The 18,888-nt window shown below is 43.2% G+C and overlaps 1 protein-coding gene across 2 annotated transcripts in view; it reads left to right on the forward strand.

Moving 5' to 3' along the window:
- ADD2 (adducin 2) overlaps positions 1–18,888 on the forward strand; it is a 422,666-nt gene that overhangs the window by 275,126 nt on the left and 128,652 nt on the right. For both annotated transcript variants that reach the window (XM_078666540.1, XM_078666541.1), the window contains exons 9-10: positions 1,105–1,281; positions 17,301–17,558. In XM_078666540.1, coding sequence (XP_078522666.1) covers positions 1,105–1,281; positions 17,301–17,558 — 435 coding nt within the window. The remainder of the gene's footprint in view (positions 1–1,104; positions 1,282–17,300; positions 17,559–18,888) is intronic.

The following is an 18,888-nucleotide window of genomic DNA, read 5'->3' on the forward strand; positions in this document are numbered from 1 at the left end:
GTACTAGTGGAATTTTGGCATCCGAGGTAATTCGATTCAATACTGAAAAGCCCAACATCGGATTATTCAGTCTTCCAAGCAATCCTTACTGTATCCTGCAGCAGAATAAGAATCCCCCTGTGGATATTCCTGGACATCATTGAAGGTTAAACATGTCAGAAGTATTTTAGAATTTAAAAAATGGTACTTCCATACAAACAGTCAGGCTAGAAATAAACTAGATAGTGAAGTGATATTTTGCTCTGCTTTATAATAACATAATTCACACATATTCACTTCCTATTCACCTTCTTTGCTAGCTTTACTAATAATTTCAGAGATAAGGAGATTCATCTTTCCATTTTTTTTGTGACAGTCATCAGCTTGGCAGGTAATATTTGCAGTTAACTGCATGGTGCCTAAATATAAGGATTTTAGAAATTATTCTCATTTAGCTATTCTGAAATGAGTAAAAGATGAGTATTACGTAATTGTTCTGGAAGTTACTTTGCTGATATTTAATCTTTTGTAAATAGCATTTTATGAAGTTTTGATTGGATAACTTCACATTTTGGCTGAATAAGGGCGTAAGCCGCTCATCTCAAAGAAACACTGGCTATGCATACTTTGTGACCTTTTATTCGAAACTGAAGTGAATCGCCTTTTTGTTTGCATCTAGCTTTTAAATGTAAGAAATAGATATTTCAAACCTGTTAAAGGGATTTGCATGATAGATAACCATTTTTACCAAATGTGTTGTTTGGCCTTTGTATATTTGGGTAGCTCAACTGAAAAAAGAACGTGTTATGAATTAAGTCCACAATTTATTTAATCAGCTACTGCTATTCTATCCAAATTTGTGTATTTGATATTTTCTGGAAGAAAACATTTAGAGCTTACCTGAAAAACAATAGAATCGGGGGCACCTTTGTTGCTAATCAGTAATAGTTCTGTAGAGGAGCTCTCTTCAGTAAATACCTTCTCAAAAATATTGTGCAGTAGTTTAATGTGCATTGTGTTTTGGGAGAGTTTATAATGTATTGTATACAAAATGTATAAAACTAGTACCAGAAATCATAAACTTTAGTGGAAATCTAGTATTTTAAACTATTGGTCTCATTGCAGGTGTCTGCTTTACCCAGTGCTGGCGGGGTCCAGAATCTGATTGTTCTAAATCGTGAGAAAACCAGGCCTCATGAAGTTGGATCAGTCCGATGGGCAGGAAGCACATTTGGCCCAATGCAGAAAAGTAGACTGGGAGAGTATGAGTTTGAGGCTCTCATGAGAATGCTGGACAACTTGGTAAGTTTCAGATTGTTAGACATGTAAGGTGTTATTTTAACACAGATTTATTCTGTTCCAAGTGTCAGTATGGTACCCAACATAGTCCATATTTTTTTTAAAGTTCTGTTTATTAAACAGTTGCGTAATACTCCATTACCAACAATACAGATATATGGCATAATCCAGCGGTAGTGGACAGAAGGAACAGTACAGTTTCAATCAACAATTAGTTCACATTATCTGACCTTGGTCACACTGGGTGTAAACACCATTTATGTCAACCCCCTACCCCCGATCCTTCTCCCTTAAGTTCTCTCGTGGGATCCAGATCTTCCCATTTTGTGGGACACCCTCTGCTCTGATAAACTACTTTCTCATCTCGCTGACACCAACCTATATCTTGTTTCCAGTTTCTGATCTTTGTGGGATCGGTAGCCATCCATGTCCTAGTGATGTTCCTTTTTGCCACTCCCAATGCTAACATTAGCCAGGCCTTGGTCTGTTTGGGCCATGTTGTTTCCTCTGTCACTCACAGTAGGTGCCACCGTGCTTCCCCTGGGACTTGAAGAACCAATACAATGTCATTATCCTGGCCACTCCAGTACAATAACTCAGAATTTTGGGGCATTTCCAGAGAATGTGGAAAAAGGTGCCCACCTTCCCACAGGCCCTGGCGCCTTGGCCAGATTCACATTGGACTTTTCTATGTTGGGAGTGTCAGTGAGGCGTACAACCGATGGAGGATTCAGAGTTTGATCAGTCTTAACTGTGCTCGTATAGCACTTTCTCTAGGGCTCTGTATGGCCTCAGCCCAGTCATCATCCTCCAGTAGACCCACATCTGTGTCCCACGCCTCCCCCAGGTGGCCCAAAGGATCCGGCAAGTTGTTCATTATCTTCCAGTATGTGAGAGAGATGGCCTTGTCTGCTAGCAGGGAAAGTAGCAATCGGCCTTCTAGTGGGGACCAGTCTGGCAACAGTTCTGCCTCTGGTATATGGCACTGCAGGGCATGTCTCAACTGCAAATAATGGAACCATTCTCTGTCAGCCATCTGATATTCTATCTGCAGTTTTTCAAATTTAACCATTGCCCCCTTCCGCCAAACCTCTCCGAGTCGGTCTATCCTGATAAGGCCCCACCTGCGAAAGTCCTGTAGGCGGCCCACTTCGCCCAGCAGATCACAGTCCCAAAGTGGGGTTTGATTTGTCAGTTTGGTCTCCCCCCTCCCCCTCCAGTAGTTTAGTGGCCATTCGCCATGCCTGTACCACCATCCATGTGTGCACAGGAAGATGTTTCTAGCGGCCCCTGCGATACAGTGCAGCTGAGTAACCTCCATTTCCCATGCTATGGCAGTCCACCTTGTACGCTGGTTCGGTGTAGGGTGAAATGACCCAATCATTTATATTAGTGAGTTGGGACACCAGATAATAACTCCTGACATCTGGTACCACCAGTCCACCCTCATAGACGCCCCTCTACAACTTACGCAGTGCAATACGCGGGCTGCCCCATCCCATAACAGTGTGCATAGCTCCCCCTCAATTGCCCGCAAAAAAGCACTTGAGATCGAATATGGAGGATTCTGAAATGCATATAACAGGCAAGGAAGGGCCTTCATCTTGAACAAGATGGCCCAGCCCATGAGGGCGACCGGGAGCCGTCTCGAGTGGCTCCCATTCCTTCGTAGCCTCTCCTGCTGGTAGTGTAAATTCAAAGCTAGGAAATTCTCCTCCAACTTGGTTATCCAAATCCTTAAATATTTGAATTAATCTTTCTGTGTCAAGGCAGCACAGGCTGATGTATGAGACGGGATCTCTCCAGCCAGGAAAAAAAATTAACAACTTATCCCACTTCTGGTAGCTTGAATAGCTGTCAAAAGTTCTGAAGATGTGGATGAGTCTGGCGAGGCTTATGTGCAAAGAGCAGAATATCATCCGCTTACAGGGAAATACGTTCCTCCCAGCTGCCCCTGATGTCAATGTCATAGACGAGAGGGTCTTTACGTACCTATGCTGCGATTGGTTTGAGTGCCATTACGAAAATCATAGGGGAGAGTGAGCACCACTGTAGTGTGCCCCTTTGTAGTACAAAATGGCCTGGATATCATCCCGTTAACACGGACCGTTGCCAACGAATCAGAGTACAGGAGACGGACCCAGGCACAAAACTTTGGTTCAAAGCCCAGTCAAGATAACAACGCAAAGTGGTATGGCCACTCAATACTATTGCATGCCATATGGGCATCTAACAAAAGTACTGCTATGGCCCCAGCCAGGCGGGTCCCGGTTACGTGCATGGCTCAGTATAGGCGTCGGAGATTCAGCCTGGTGCTCCTATGCTGCATGAACCCGCATTGGTGTGGGTGAATTACTGTGGAGATGATGGGACATATCCGATAAGCCAGCACCTTGGCCTCTAAATTAAGTAGGAAGATGGGTCTATAGAAGCTGCATTGCTATGGGGGTCTCCCTTTCTTTGGAATAAATACTATGTTGGCCATTATTAAATCCTCTGGCAGCCGCCCCTCTTCCTGCGCTATTTGGAACATATCTAGCATTGGTTGAGCCATTGTGTCTGCTACACATTTATATAATTTGGCATGCAATCCGTTTGGGCCTGGCGCCTTTCCGGGTTCTAATTCCCTAATGGCCCCCGCAATCTCTTTTGTTGTCAGGTCGCGGTCAATAGCTTCCCTGTCAGCCACCAAAAGTTCTGGCAGAGAAATGTCCTTGAGTACGTCGACAGTGTAATCTCCCATCCTACTAGAGGCCAACTAATATAGCGCCTCATAATACGTTGCAAAAGCCTCTGCTATGGCCGCCTCGGATCAGCATGGGGTGCCATCTGGCACCGGGAGCTCCTGCACCCAACTGAGGTCTCTGTACCTCCTCTCCAGCCATGCTATAAGTTTATTGGCCTTGTCACCCAGGTCATATAGGCGTCTCTGTGTGGCAACCGCATATAAGCAGGCCGAAACTTCCCCCAAGTTTCTAAGTTCCCTCTGTTTGAGGTGCAACCTTTTTTTTGTTGTTTTTGCAACAAACGGAGTTTGAGGAATGATGGCGCCCTTGCTAAATAATTGAGGAGTGCGAGACAAATCTAAAAGAATTGCCCTTTGACTAATGCGTCACAAACAAACAACTTTGACGATCCAAAGGACAGCTGCGCCAGGGATACTAAAACGAGAGATATTCTACAAGGTGCGGACCTTCTGTTTTTTCGCTACCATATTATGTTAAGCCGAGGCTATCTGTAGGGCACGTGTTCAGATTACCGCCGCCTATCATCTGATATTCCTCTCGCTGTTTCATAAATTGAGTTCCCATCTTCAGGCAACTTACTTATCTCAGTGAAGGCACTCCTTCTGAATTTCAGGACTTGCTCCATCTCATTATTTTGTCATCGGCCCTTCACTTTATCATTCCTTGGAGTATTTATGGTCGATGGTTGGTATGCCCAACTTGGTCATTACCCCGCTTCTTAACTTGTCTCTTGTTTTGCAATAGACGGTTACCTGATGAAGGCCCAGAAGCCGAAACGCGCCTAGTCCCCATCTACCGCATTGCCTCCATCGTTTTCTTGTCTAATGCCATGTCTATGTCTATTATGTTTTTTAGGAGTTTTTATGATGTTGTCTTGTAAATAGTGGATTACTCCTTTAAATTCAAACGTAATGTCTATGAACTTCATTTAAAAATCTATTCAAAAAATAAATATCTAATTAATAAAATTTAAAGAAATTCTCAATCAATTTGGTGATCAGTCCCTTCTATGTGGGCTCTCTTTACTATTTCTTGTTTATTTCACCTATTTTAATTATTGCCATTCTTCAACTTAGCTATAGACTTTTTCCAAATGTATTGCAACCTGTGCCCTAGGGCAGGGCCCACTATCCCCTCTCACCCCAGCTGTGACTCCATGGCTGTGATTTCTTGTTCCAGTTCAGTGCACCAGGAGTACCGTTCCTTCCTTTTACCTCCAATCACCGCCTGGGTGTTGCTACCACTTTATATGCCTCCCACCACAGTGTGCATTGCGATCTTACTAAGCAAGAATTTTCCTCCAAGTACTGTTGTGTTTGCTCCCTAAACTTGTTCTCGAATTCTCGGTCCTTAACATGCCAAGGATCCATGCGTGGTGTGAGAGTATAGTCTCCGGCAGGACCTCGAAGACTTACCTCCACTGGGGAGTGAGCCGATATGCCCCTTGCTTTATGTGCCAAATTGCGCCTCGAGTATACACTGTGTGAAAATGTAATCCAGTCGAGACCTGCCTTTCCATGTTAGAATGTTGTGTAACCTGTGCAGTGGTGTAGGGAAAGCAGACACAACACAAACATAAAACATACAGAGCACAAGAAAGCATAAACAACTTCCTGTTAAGCCCACCCCCAACCCTCCTACCCTGCACGGTAGGTCTACAACTACACACATCCCCAATTTGCAGTGTGCCTGTCGCCCAAGTATAACCATCACAATACACTCAGGTTGGCTAGTGCCGCCACCTCTGAGAAGATGACAGCCCTCCCCTCCAACTTCAGCATTTAAATGATGTCCTTATGTACGTCAGAAAAGGTCTGAGCACTTACATAACCTTCCAAGATTGTGAAGACCTGAGTTCCGTACCAAGTTCATTGTGTTCGAGGCTCAGCCCAGGCCCGGTGTCCAGCGCACACCCAGTCTGACATTTTTCATACTCAAATGGAAATCCATACCCCCCCCCCCCCACCCAAGTCTAACATGTTCACTTGATCAAGCTCGAAGGGCGTGCCTCTGAAGTGAGTCTCCCATCTGCAGCATTGTCATGTGGCTCTTTGCGGGAGCCATCGCTTAGGCCCCTGCATCAACTCCGGTCCTGTTCCCGCCTTTGCTGCTGCCTGGGTGCCTGTCCTCCTTCAAGCCAGTCCCACACCTCCTCTACTCTGTGAAATACCATGACTTTATAGCGTTCCTCTCCCTGGGGAACGTCCCCTTAATGCACTGCCTATATTCCCAAAAGCGGGAGTATTCACATTGTTAACCAGTTCACCAGCTATTCCCGACAGCTACCGAAACTCAACCCTGGAGCACGCCCAGCACTGGCGGCCACAGCAAAGGTCTCAATGCTGTTGGCTAGTCACGATCTCTTTATCCTGGCTAGCATCCATCTCGGAAGCAGTCTCCGATAGTAGAGGACACCCCGATATGTCCTGTTCTATGGGGTGGGGTGGATTATGATCGGATAAAAGGGGTAAATAGGAGGGGCTGCCACGGAGCTGTCACACTATGCAGCCATCTTAGCTGGCGCCAAGCCACGCCCCCCCAACAGACTCCATATTTATCAAAGCATTCATTGTTGCCTCTTATTATCTTTAATTCATCATCCAGATAGTATTCCTCCTGCCTGTTGTACTGTTACAGGTTGTCAGAAACTGGAATAAATGTTTGCTGTTTATGGAAACTTTTTTGTTTTCATTAATATAATTTGATGATGAGCAGTGAAACATTGAAATTACTGCAGTGGAGACTGCTGTTAACTTGTACCAACCACAAGAAATATTGGTCCAGTCCCTATTCGAGATACTGACTACCTTTTGAACCTAGGTTGAAATCATTATCATATTTTGAACTAGTACACAAGGCAAAATATCCAAATAAATCTCTGCACAAAATACAAGTGTTCACCACACAGTAGCTTAAGACACTAAGAATGTAGCACATACAGTCCCATTTGCTGCATAAATGCAACTTGGTGACCAGGTGATATTTTGCAGTATGGAATGATACCTGAAGTACACTGAGAATATAGGTTGTCTTTATTGAAATATTAGTATCCAGAACTTAGCTGTTCTGCAGAATATGGAACATGTTAACTTCAAGTCCCAACAAGATGCAGAGAGACAATGTCTCAGGGGATGGAGAAGGAGGCACATCAAAAAGAGTGTATTTTGCTTCAATATATATATGTACTTCCCCGAGCCTGTACATATAGAATGAAGTGTTACACGATCGTGGCGGTCGAGGATTCTTCTTTATTTTGGTTTTAATCCAACATAAAGTGAGGGAAAAGACGGCTGATGCGTTTTGGCGGTTCCGCCTTCAATTGGACTATTGAGTTCTAATGTGAAAGCATTCCTTCTAACAGCCTGTGTACAATTCAATGTTTGTCTTCTCATTAAAAATAACTAGAGCATTCATGTTCCGTATTCACGGTCAACAAGCATGCCATCATTTTTACCATTTGATCACAAAACATCAACATGTTTTTCACTGTAGATTATCATAGTCATGTCCCATTACCGTAAAGCACAATATTAGGTTAATTTCTGCCTCCTTGTTTGGTCCACGTTTCAATTATATGAGTCTTTGGGAAGAGCTGGTAAAATGCTTTTTTTAATATCAAATGAACAGCTAAATGTGTGTCAATACTCTTGTTATCCACCATAATCAACTAGAATCGTCTGTTTTAGGATTCTTAGAGGAGACCCTGTAGCTATGGGAAACGGCCACTACAATGCGGCCGTTTCAACGAAAACCTTAACCACGCATGCATTGCAACGCATGCGTGGTTACAACGAAAGCCTTTACCACACATACGTTTACTACGAGGTACGTAGTAAAAGCATGTGTGGTAAAGGGTACAAATAAAAAAGGGGGGTTGGGGGGCTTCCCCCCCCAAAAAAACCACTAACCTTTAGTCGAGATGTGCAGGCAATCGGCGTCGCAGAGGAAGGAAAAGGCCGTTTTTTATTTACTACGTATGACGTCACCACGGAAAAATACATGAAGGATAAGCGTGAAAATAGCATTCCGTTGTAACGCATGCGTGGTAAAGGCATGCGTTACAACGGAATTTGTTGTAAGAACATACAACCGTAGCTAACGTGGAAGCTTTTAAAAAATATAGAATTATACTAACATCATAAAAGTAATGATGCCAGGTGCCTTAATATCCCCATTTATGCAAGGCCTTTCACTCATTTGATGTTAGTACTCATTCTGGCAGGATTCAGATTATAATTTTTATAATGGAAATTCTTGCAAACACTTATCTTACACTACGAACTTTCCAGTTCACTTGAAGACACAGTGGGTCTTCATTGCAAAATTGATACAATGATAGAACATCAAATTTGTGATAGATCAAACAAGATGACTCAGAAGGGTCTAGGTGGTACCCCAAATAAGAAATTGAATGTACAACTACCGATCTGTCCTGAAACAGTTTATCTAGGTTACACATTCGAGACATTTTAAAAGCTAGTGAGGTACTTACATTATGGCAAAATATTAATGCACATTCCTGAGTTGGCGGTCATTAATTTGCCATTCTTTGGTAATTTTCTAAAATGATGGGCCTGTCTCTGGCTGAAATGTCACAATATTCAACTTCCTACTTCTCTTTCCAATAGAGCTAAGCCTCAAATCAGCTTTTAAGACAACATTATCAGAGGAGGATGATTCTATATGTCCTATACAGTGCCTAATTTGTGCAAGTAGCAGCATGTGAGGGACACCGGCATTCATTTTTGTGGACAAGGGCCACAGTAAAAGAGAGAAAGGCAGAAAAGGGAAAACGAAAGAGGGAGAAAAATGAATCAAATAAGCAACAAAGTGTTAGATAGGATGAGGTGAACTCAAGACTAGGTAATCTTAATATTCACTAAACTTGGCATTTGACAGTGACAGTGCAAGGCTTCTAAGAGAAACTTTGGGTGCCTAAACTTATTTTAGAAATAAATTACTAGGCAAGGGATTTTGGAGATGCCTGTGCTCTCTTCTTCTATACCTCTATGTAGCCTTTGAAGGAGTAGGCATGTTTTTCTTTTGTCCATTCCTGGTTCCACTCATGGGAAAGAGCAGCAAGGTACTCAAATTGTTTATATCAGTTCTGCTTGCATTTATCAAGCAGTTATAGAATCAGACCAGAAAGTTTTCCTGTGTACCGCAGTGGCTTCTGTTCTTGTTTCAGAAGTACAACTTTTTTCATGTTAGTGACTAAGTGAATTATTGTTTCCTTAATTCTCTTCTTAGCTTCAATACATAAGCGTTTAACTTGGATTGCTTGGACAGTGAAAGAAAACATTTCAGTCCAGATATTTTCACACCATAGTTCATTTCTTGGTTCTTTGAAGATCAGACTACAGGAATGGCCTATGGTTTGGGTGGCAATTTCCACTGTGGAGCCATTGAAGGCCATCTAAATTACAACTACTAGATCTATTTGTGGGCTGTCAACCTTTCATTGCCTGTCTTGCTTTATTTTTATTTTTTCACTGTATTGTTTGAATTCACTTGGCCACATTTATTTGTATGGTTTTGCTCACCTTTAAAGTTGTACAATTCTTGCAATATATCCACCTAGGACAGAAGTTCATGTTCTATAGAGCATAATACCTAGATGCCATATTCTACGTATGGGTTAATTCTACCTTGAGATCATTAGGTGTAAGAAAAACATTTTCTCTCAATCATTTGCTCCAAAGATGCGGAGAGCCCGGAACCCTCTTCCAGTTCCCAAGCACAACTGCCACCAACTGGAGAAACAATGGAACAGAGCAGTCCACAACAATAGCCCTCAGCAACTGTCACTGGCACATCAAGGAAGCCAAGAAAGCAGCCATCCCAACACCACCTACATCGCATCCGTGGCCAACCACACAAAGGAACTCTTCATAATAGTCAAATCATTCTCCAACCCTACAGCCATAAAGAACACCATCCAGCCCTCCCTAGACCTCTGTGACAGCCTCTCAAACTACTTCCACAGCAAGATCAACAACATCTACAACAATTTCAACATCCAACCCACCACCCTCATCCCTGATGACCTCAACCAACCATCGAACACCAGCCAAACCATCCCCACCTGGTCACCACTCACCTCCCTCAACACCTCAGCCATCATGTCTTCCATCCACTCCAGGGCGCCCATCAACTCCTACCCCCTCCATCATGTACAACCTATCAACGAATCCTATCAGCATGCAACTCACCAGCATCCTCAACTCCTTCATCTCCACAGTAACGTTCCCGAATAGATGGAAACATGCAGACGTCAGACCCATCCTAAGAAAGCCTCTGCTGACCCCAATGATCACAAAAACTATAATCTAATCTCCCTGTTCCCCTACCAAGCCAAAGTTTTTGAGAAAGTCATCAACCAGCAGCTCACCGAATTCCTGGAACAAAACCACCTACTGGACACCTCTCAATCTTGATTCTGTGCTATCCACTGCACTGAGATAGTTTCAATACACAGGATGGTTCAACAACTTTGTTTTTTTCTCAAATTTGACCTTTGCTTAGTAGTCATCTTGTACCTATGCAGATCAATAATAGATTCAGAGTTCTGTGGTCAGTTTGAATCACAAAAGAAGTGAAATGCATGCATGGCAGTGACTTAATCCATCTTCACACAACTTTCAAACCTTCCCATTTCCTGTATTAGTATTCCTTTTCTTCTGGTAAATGTCAATGAAACATACACACAATCAACCCGTTTTACCCATCTGAATGTTGCAAGCTCAACTTCCCTCATGCACTGCCAAATGGGAGAGTCTATGATAGTAAGTATATTTTTTATTTTGTAATTGGCAATGAATACCATTTTGCAAGATAAAAGTACACAAGAGAATGCACACATGCTTAAAAAGGCAAAAACTATAACAGTGTTAATGTAAATGTAAATGTATTGCGACTTATATAGCGCACGTATCACCCGAAGGTATCAAGGTGCTTGCTTAGGGAACCCGTCCTGGTATTCCCCTGTGAGATACCCCGGCAGGGTATCCACAAGGTGAAAGCCAGGCATCCCGCCGCGAGGGGCCGTAGTGGAGATTAAGCAAGCTATTGCCCAGAGTCGCAGAGTGTGACCCCGTGAGTCGAGTAGGCACCGGAGCGAGAATTGTCGAGTCTGTGGAATTTTTGAGCCCGAGACCCGCCGAGGCGGGGAATCGAACCCTGGTCCACGGCCGATCTCAGCATCCGGGTCTGCCGCCTCTAACCACTGAGCCACGCTTCTCCACATCACTTTACTTTCTCATTAGTTTTTACCATGGTATGTAAAAATCAAAAGAAGTGAAAGATTTATAACAAACTGCATCAGAAGAACCAAGTAAACACAATTTAAGGGCCTTCCTAGTAGTTGTAATATGAAGAAAAACATATTTAAAGAAAAACAAGTTTCCCCATCCAAGCAATGGCAATAATAATATTAATTTACTACATTTTCTGGACCCATTCCAAAGAGGTGGAATTTGAATCTTCTAACAATATTTTGCGAAAATTGTATAAACTTCATTAATAGAACATATTGAGGCAAACTATAGAAATGGAATTTATTATGGCAAAATCTTCGAAAAGTTTAATTTTGAGTTGACAGAAGCTTGGCAAATAAGATTGAGGTCTCAAATGTATATGCACAGGAAGCAACATCATTTGATTTCCCATCATCCATCTGTACAGGAAGTGACAAGACTGGTTTCCTGCCAAACTGTCGCTAAAGGAAGAAGCCGAACAAGATGTCTAATTTCTCATCATCCCACTGCACAGGAAGTGACATCACTGGATTTCCCATCATTCTTCTGCACAGGAAGTAACATCACTCCTCTACCTTCCCTGAACCTACTTAATGGACGCCACAGCATGTATGTCGCAGCAAGTATGCCGAAGGCAAGTCCATCTGCTTCTGAACCGCACCAGTGCCAGGAACCCTGGTTCTCTCCCTTCCTGCCACTACAATGCTATGACCCGCCATGCCCTGAACCTTGTCCACTGCTCCAGCCACTGTTGCATTGCCTTGCCACACCACACAACATTTTACTGCTATTTCTACAGGTTTTCATGCCCTCACCCAGAGCCAACACTCACCAAACTGACAGCACCCAACACCCCACTCTCTCACACTCACAGTTTTGGGAGCCTCCACACAACACTCCACACTTGCATGCGTACTCCTCAACACCACCAAACACACCACAGAGGTCTGAAACCTGCTGTATTGCAGAGCCCCTAACCTACTTTTCCTCACTGAAATCTGTCTGAAACCTGTATTTGCAGCTGACATCACTCCCCCCATACATGAATGAAAAACAGAAAGCAGACTCGCCGTCATCCACTAGAACTCCATCAACTGCACCAAGTTCACGGACATGTCTTCCTCCAGCATTGAACACCTACTGTTAAGGTTCCAGATCACAGCCAACCTCATCCTAAGTGGCACTCTCATCTACTTTCCCCGGGATCGCACACTAACTACACCGACACAAACATGGACTTCATTGCAACACTCACCTTTAATGCTAGCAATTACATCCTACTCAGAGATCTCAGATTCCATTGGAAGCCTTGGCCTCTCCCAATGAGTAAAGGGACCTACCAACTTTGCTTGACACCTCCTGAACACTATTTTCACAAACCTCAACAACATCCAAGTCAACAAGCCCACACCGGTCTCCTGGATAGACCATGCCCATGTCAAGTTCAGCATCCCCGCCCTGATCCAATGTACATGCACCACTGTAGACTAGCCCTCCAAAACTGGAACAGCATCACTGACAAGGACTGGAACGCTGCTCTCAACACCACCCAACCCTTGCACAGCAACAGCCTCCCCAAAGCTATCAATTTTAATTCACCTTCTGCATTGACTCTCTGGCCTCCCTCAAACACAGCAATACAACAAGATTCAGACCCCTGACCAGTTGGTATGCAGATGAACTCAGACTGATGAAACACCATTGCAAACAACTGGAGCACAAATAGAGAATGAGCCAGGACAATGCGGACAAAAGCCTGCCCTAAGGCACTACCACCTAATGATCCGGACCACCAATCGAGCTGGTCTAGTGGACTGCATCAATGACAGCACCAACAGAAGCAAAGAAATATTCACCATTGTGAAAGGTTTCACCTCACTTTAAGCCACCTCCAACTCGATCACCCCCTTGCAGGAAATCTGCAACACCTCTCTGTCAAATTTTCTGCAACAAAATCACTGCCCAACACCTCCTGAATGCATCCAAAAAACCAATGCTAACCATATGGCTGTCATCAACCCAGAAGAAACCACTGGCAACATGAAGTCCATTGATTCAGGGACTCCATCATACCCCTGTCCTCTCCTGTCCTCTCCTATGCCGATACAAAACTCATTATCTTCCTCACGGCATGGAGAAGACGCCCAGTACAAGCACCAAGTTTAATGCTTGTATGAATTGAATTGCCCACTGAATGAAAACCAACTGTTTAAAGCTTAACACCAACCGAAATTGTGATCTTCAAGAACAGCACATCACTGTGGGATACAACCTCTTGGTCAACAGAGCTAGGACCGCCACCCACACCCTCCACCCATGCCAAGAAACATTGACTGGAAACTCAACATGATCGTCCAAGTCAATGCAATCAATGCATCATGCTTCTATACCGTGAAGATGCAAAGGAAGATTTTCAAATAGCTCCCTATCAGTACCCGGAAAACTGTTATGCATGCCCTGGTCACAAGCAGACTGCACCCTTTATGCCGAGATTAACATAAAACTCACCAGAACCCTGCAGACCATTCAGAATACGACAGCCAGAATCACTCACCCCCTCTCATGCCACACTCATATCAGACCACACTTGAATGAGGTCCACTGGCTCCCCATTCACAAGGGAGCACTATTCAAAATCCTCACTCACACTTTCAAGGCACTACATAACAATGGCCTAGCATACTTCAACGGTCGCATCTGGTTTTATAACCTTCCAGAGACCTTCCCTCATTCAGGCTCCTATTTACACAAATCTCACACATACGGAAAACCAGATCCAATGGTCAAGCTCTATTCTGCATCACTCCTAAAGCGTGGAATGACCTGCCACTACACAAAAGTGCCTACCCCTCACTTCTTGAATTTCACTGAAAGCTAAAGATTTGGCTTTTCAAGTATGACCACTATGCCCTTGGTGTCGCTAGACTCACACCTGCTCAGTTCCAGGATAATCTGTTGGATGATAGTGTGCTCTACAAATCTGGGTAACATAACCTAACCTAACCTAACATAGCATAGAATATCATGACTCAAGTTGCATTTTCCTGGCTCTTTACAAGCATTAGGCAATTCAGTGTTCTTAAAAACCATATTTCTGAATGCTTTGCTTGTAAAGTCAGTACCATTGCATTCATAGGTAAGATCATGTTCAGCTTTTCACTTTCTTAGAGAAACTGCATATACATAATTTTTATTGCTGGCCACTTCCCAATAAATCTTCTATTTAATAAAGAGCTGTCTCTCATACTTTATTAATTTAGAGGATAGCCATACTTCTTCAACACAGAAAAATATATCTGTCTGGCAACTGCAATGTGTCCTAATTCTAAATTTATTTATGATTAAATAGTATTTTATTCTAAATACAAAAATACCTCTTAGCATATTAGTTTCTGTTACATTTAGATGAACATATCAGACTCTACGATATGCAACGGACCCATTACATACTATGAAATCAATTTTAACTTTAAACACATTTAGTGATGAGATTGGAGAGAAGGTACTGTTAATCACATATTGACCATATAACTTCCTAATCTAGAAGGAAAACAATTCAGCTTAGTTAAGTGTCCAGCAAGTCAAACTCACATACACACTACATATATATATATATATATATACTAAAAGAATCGACCACACTCCAATAGTGCAAAATAAAGAACAGGTTTATTAATCCGTCAAATCCAAAACAGGACGCGTTTCGGCTTTGCGCCTTTTTCTTACTGTTGACTATATATATATATTCACACAAAAGGCGCTCCTTCTGAACTGTCTGGGACCCTAGGAGAGTGGGGTACATGCTCCCGGAGGACACCGGGCAATAATATTCCCAAACTTTTTGCAGTACAGCACGCTCCTAGTAATACACCACTCCGCCAAAGTTGAAAATCCACCCTTGAATTTTCAACTTTGGCGGAGTTGTGCATTTCTGAGAGCGCGCTATACTGCAAAAACGTTGGGAATATATATATATACAGAAGCTACAATTCAGGGGATACTGTGTGACCCTTAGTCCGCAATGCACATGGGCACTGACTCCACCTTTAAATAGTTTTTTCTGCCATTGGGTTTAGGGCTGGTTAGCTATGGCTCCAATACCGATGCGTTTGCTCACAGCGATTTCGCCCTTTATTCCGTTTGTCGTTTCTGGCAAAAGACAACAATCAAGTTTCCAAAACTTCGATCAGAGACGATCTGTTACATGGCACCAGGTCCTACATCTTTCGATTATCCTTGGCTTGGCCTCAAAGAATCTCACCAAACCGAGCATACTCCATTCCTACTCTGCCCACATTGTAATGCTAAGTACGCCTGGGATAACCATCACAAGGCCTGTCTCTCGTGCAAGGGAGAGGTGCTTGGCACCTAACGATGAAGTCTGCGTCATTAAAGGACACTCAAGACATCTTCACGGAACAGGACCCCCAAAACCTCAAGGAAGAGGAAGTGGGTTGGCCATTTCCTCTGGCCAAACACATGACCAGTCCTGTAATGGTATTTTTGAGTGACTCGGAGGAAGCATGCACCTTTCAGAGTCAACACCAGAAGGACCACACACAAATAAAGCTCCAAGGTCCACGAGTACTACCCCCAACCATGGGGTTCAGGCCAACCCTTAAAACAAACTTACACTAAGACAGAGCACTGCTTCAAAGGGAATCAGGCATCGAGGCCAGACCCAGCCAAGAAAAAAAGCCTCCCGTCCATTGCTGCCATCAAGCTCCTGCCAAAACAAAGCTTTGGAGCCAAGCCACCATTCACTGTGGTGTTTAGCTATATGCCCCGCCTTGATGCCCTTTATGCAGAAAGGCAATGAACCTTCGCGTCCGGAGCTGAAATCTGTGCATCCAAGGTCAGACCTGAAGTTGAATCTGAAACCCCTCTCAGCACCAACCTCCAAGGCCTCATCTTTGAGAGAATTGCAGATGAACTGGACAACAGGAATCTAAAACCAGTCAGAACATCAGCAAAACCTCTCCATCCAAGGACAGTTTCTAAAATGCCTCCCATTGATAAAAATCAGCTGACTTTCAAGGAGGAACATGACCATGAGACCTTGACACCCAGTGCTCTGGTTGTCGGGACCGTCATTGTGCAGGGACCATACATCAAGCCGTCCATCATCACCTCCCACACCTAAGCAAACACCACCTTCTCTAATATCACCAGCATCACAGTAACACAAACCACCACCCTCTCCCTACCAAGGCCAGTCTCACATTACCAATAACCTGACATCTAGCACAAGCAGTCTATTCTTTTCCAGATGTAGGAAATGTGGGGAAGAGGATCCATATGATCAACCCACTGGTGCAGTGGCAGGGATGACCCATGGGATGACTTTAATGTTAGCCCTCCTCAGTTGGTAAGGGGGTTTTAATGCTAAGTGTACATGGGAGTTTAACACTGCATTCAGGCTTCAATGTGCTACTTAAGTGGGCAGCACAATAAGTGCTACTGGCCCACTGATAGCATTTAATTTACAGGATCTTGGTATATTGTAAACCCCTTTACAAGGGACCTGTGTGTAAATTAAATATGGCAATCAGTTGTAAGCCAATCAAACCATGTTTAGGGTAGTGAGCACAAGCACTTTAGTACTGGGTAGCAATTGTAAAGTGCACAGAATCCTAAGGGCAACAAAAGCAAAGGTTTGCAAAACAATTGGAGGTGACTAGGCAAAACGTTTGGGGGAAGACCACCCTCAAGGCTGACAGGTCTAACAAACAGTATTCTTAAAACAATATTGTATTACTTAGATTCTCTGTTCCACAATATTTTTGACACAATATTCATGAAACACAAAATGTTTTCCGATATGTTTGTCATTCACCAAACAAATGCTTACAGGGTAAGTATCATTTTCCTTGGTCTTTATTAGATGAAGTACAGTATGTAAAATACCTATGTGCTCTGATATAATTGCAGATTGAATCCAAAACTAGTATTTACATATTATATACTTAGGATATGAACACTAAGATTAACTAAACAATCAATAATTTTGTCTTCCCAGGGGTACAGAACTGGTTATGCATACCGCCATCCATTTGTTCAGGAGAAGAGCAGACATAAAAGTGAGGTTGAAATACCAGCAACTGTCACTGCTTTCATTTTTGATGATGAAATATTGCCTTTCTCCTCTCTTCGCCAACATACGCAGAAACAGCAGAAGGAAAAAACAAGATGGCTAAATACGCCAAATACGTACTTGCGTGTTAGTTGTGCTGAGGAACAAACACGAAATGTAGGCAGTCCAAGGACGAAAACAACGGTAAGAATTATATTAACGGCTCATTCCCCAAATGACTTAGAAGAGTATTAGTCTGATTTTGAGGTTGAGTCAGTAAACTTTCTGTCCCCCGATTTGACAAAATTACAGCCTCATCAAAAGCAGCTATTGAAAATGCACCAAAGTGGCTCTATCTGCCATGGGATGGTCCAGGTTGGTGGAGAAACATGGCATGAAAAAATTAAACATTATCTGTCAATATTGGCCAAAGTTCCGACACCAAGGGGCAGATTTATCCTTGCACCATGCAATGGAGCGCAAGGGTGATGCAGCTGCTAAGTAAAATTGATGAATCTAGAGTAATGCAAAGCAGTGCAAATCGCTGTCTTGCGTTACTCTACCCCAGAGAGGCATTCCATGGGTGAAGCGTGGGTGTTCCCATGCATCCACCCATGGATTTAGGCGCATTCCCAGATTTACTGTTACTAGTAGACATGGGAGTGCTTCAAAAAACTACACCTCCCCAGGTGAGATGTAACAAGGAGAAATATCTTTATTTATCCTCATTTTTTACTTTTTCCGCGTGTGCTACATTCACTAGCACACATAGAAAGAGGAAAATGCTTCTGAGGGTTGTTGTTGTGCAGGAAGGTGCACTTTCCTGCACAAAAAGAATCCTGTCTGTAGTTCTCGCAACCTTGCACCATGGTGCAAGGGTGCCTGCATTGGCGCAAGGCAGTAACTTGTTCGCCAGCACAAGAAAAGGACAGGAGTGTGCTTTATAATGTTAAATATGGTGCATTCCTGCTGTTTCACGCAGTGCAGCAATGTGGATTGTTACGATGTGCTGCATGAATGTTTGATAAATGTTGCCCCAAATCTGGGTCTTGGAAATGCCTCCATAGCAATCTCTGAAACATGCTGAGTTATAGATATTGGTCTTTCATAGTGTTAAAGCCACTATGAATAGTTTCAGACCAGTTACTGTGGATCTTCTGGGTGCTTTACAGCCTTGCCTTATGGCATCACAGCAGGCTTTGTGGGAGACAATGGCTGAGCAGGAGATACATCACATGGGGCAATAGTTCAGCTTAAACTGCAGATGGGAAATTCCTGGTGAATTTTCTGTTTCTATCCGTTCTAAATACCGCTTTACATGATTACTGTGCTTGTCAAACATTGCATACCTAATGGATTAATTTCAGCCTTGAATTTTACACTTTTTAACATTAAAGACTGTTATTGATAAAAACGGATTAGGTATCCTTGTCAACAGTCATAATTTCTGGTATGTGCCCTTGATTTTCTGAAGCCGTAGATTAGTAGGACCACAAAGCTCAGTTCCGTTAATAGTTAAAATGCAGAGGGAGAA

This window comes from Lissotriton helveticus, chromosome 11 (assembly GCF_964261635.1).
Source record: "Lissotriton helveticus chromosome 11, aLisHel1.1, whole genome shotgun sequence".
Taxonomy (NCBI): Eukaryota; Metazoa; Chordata; class Amphibia; order Caudata; family Salamandridae; genus Lissotriton; species Lissotriton helveticus.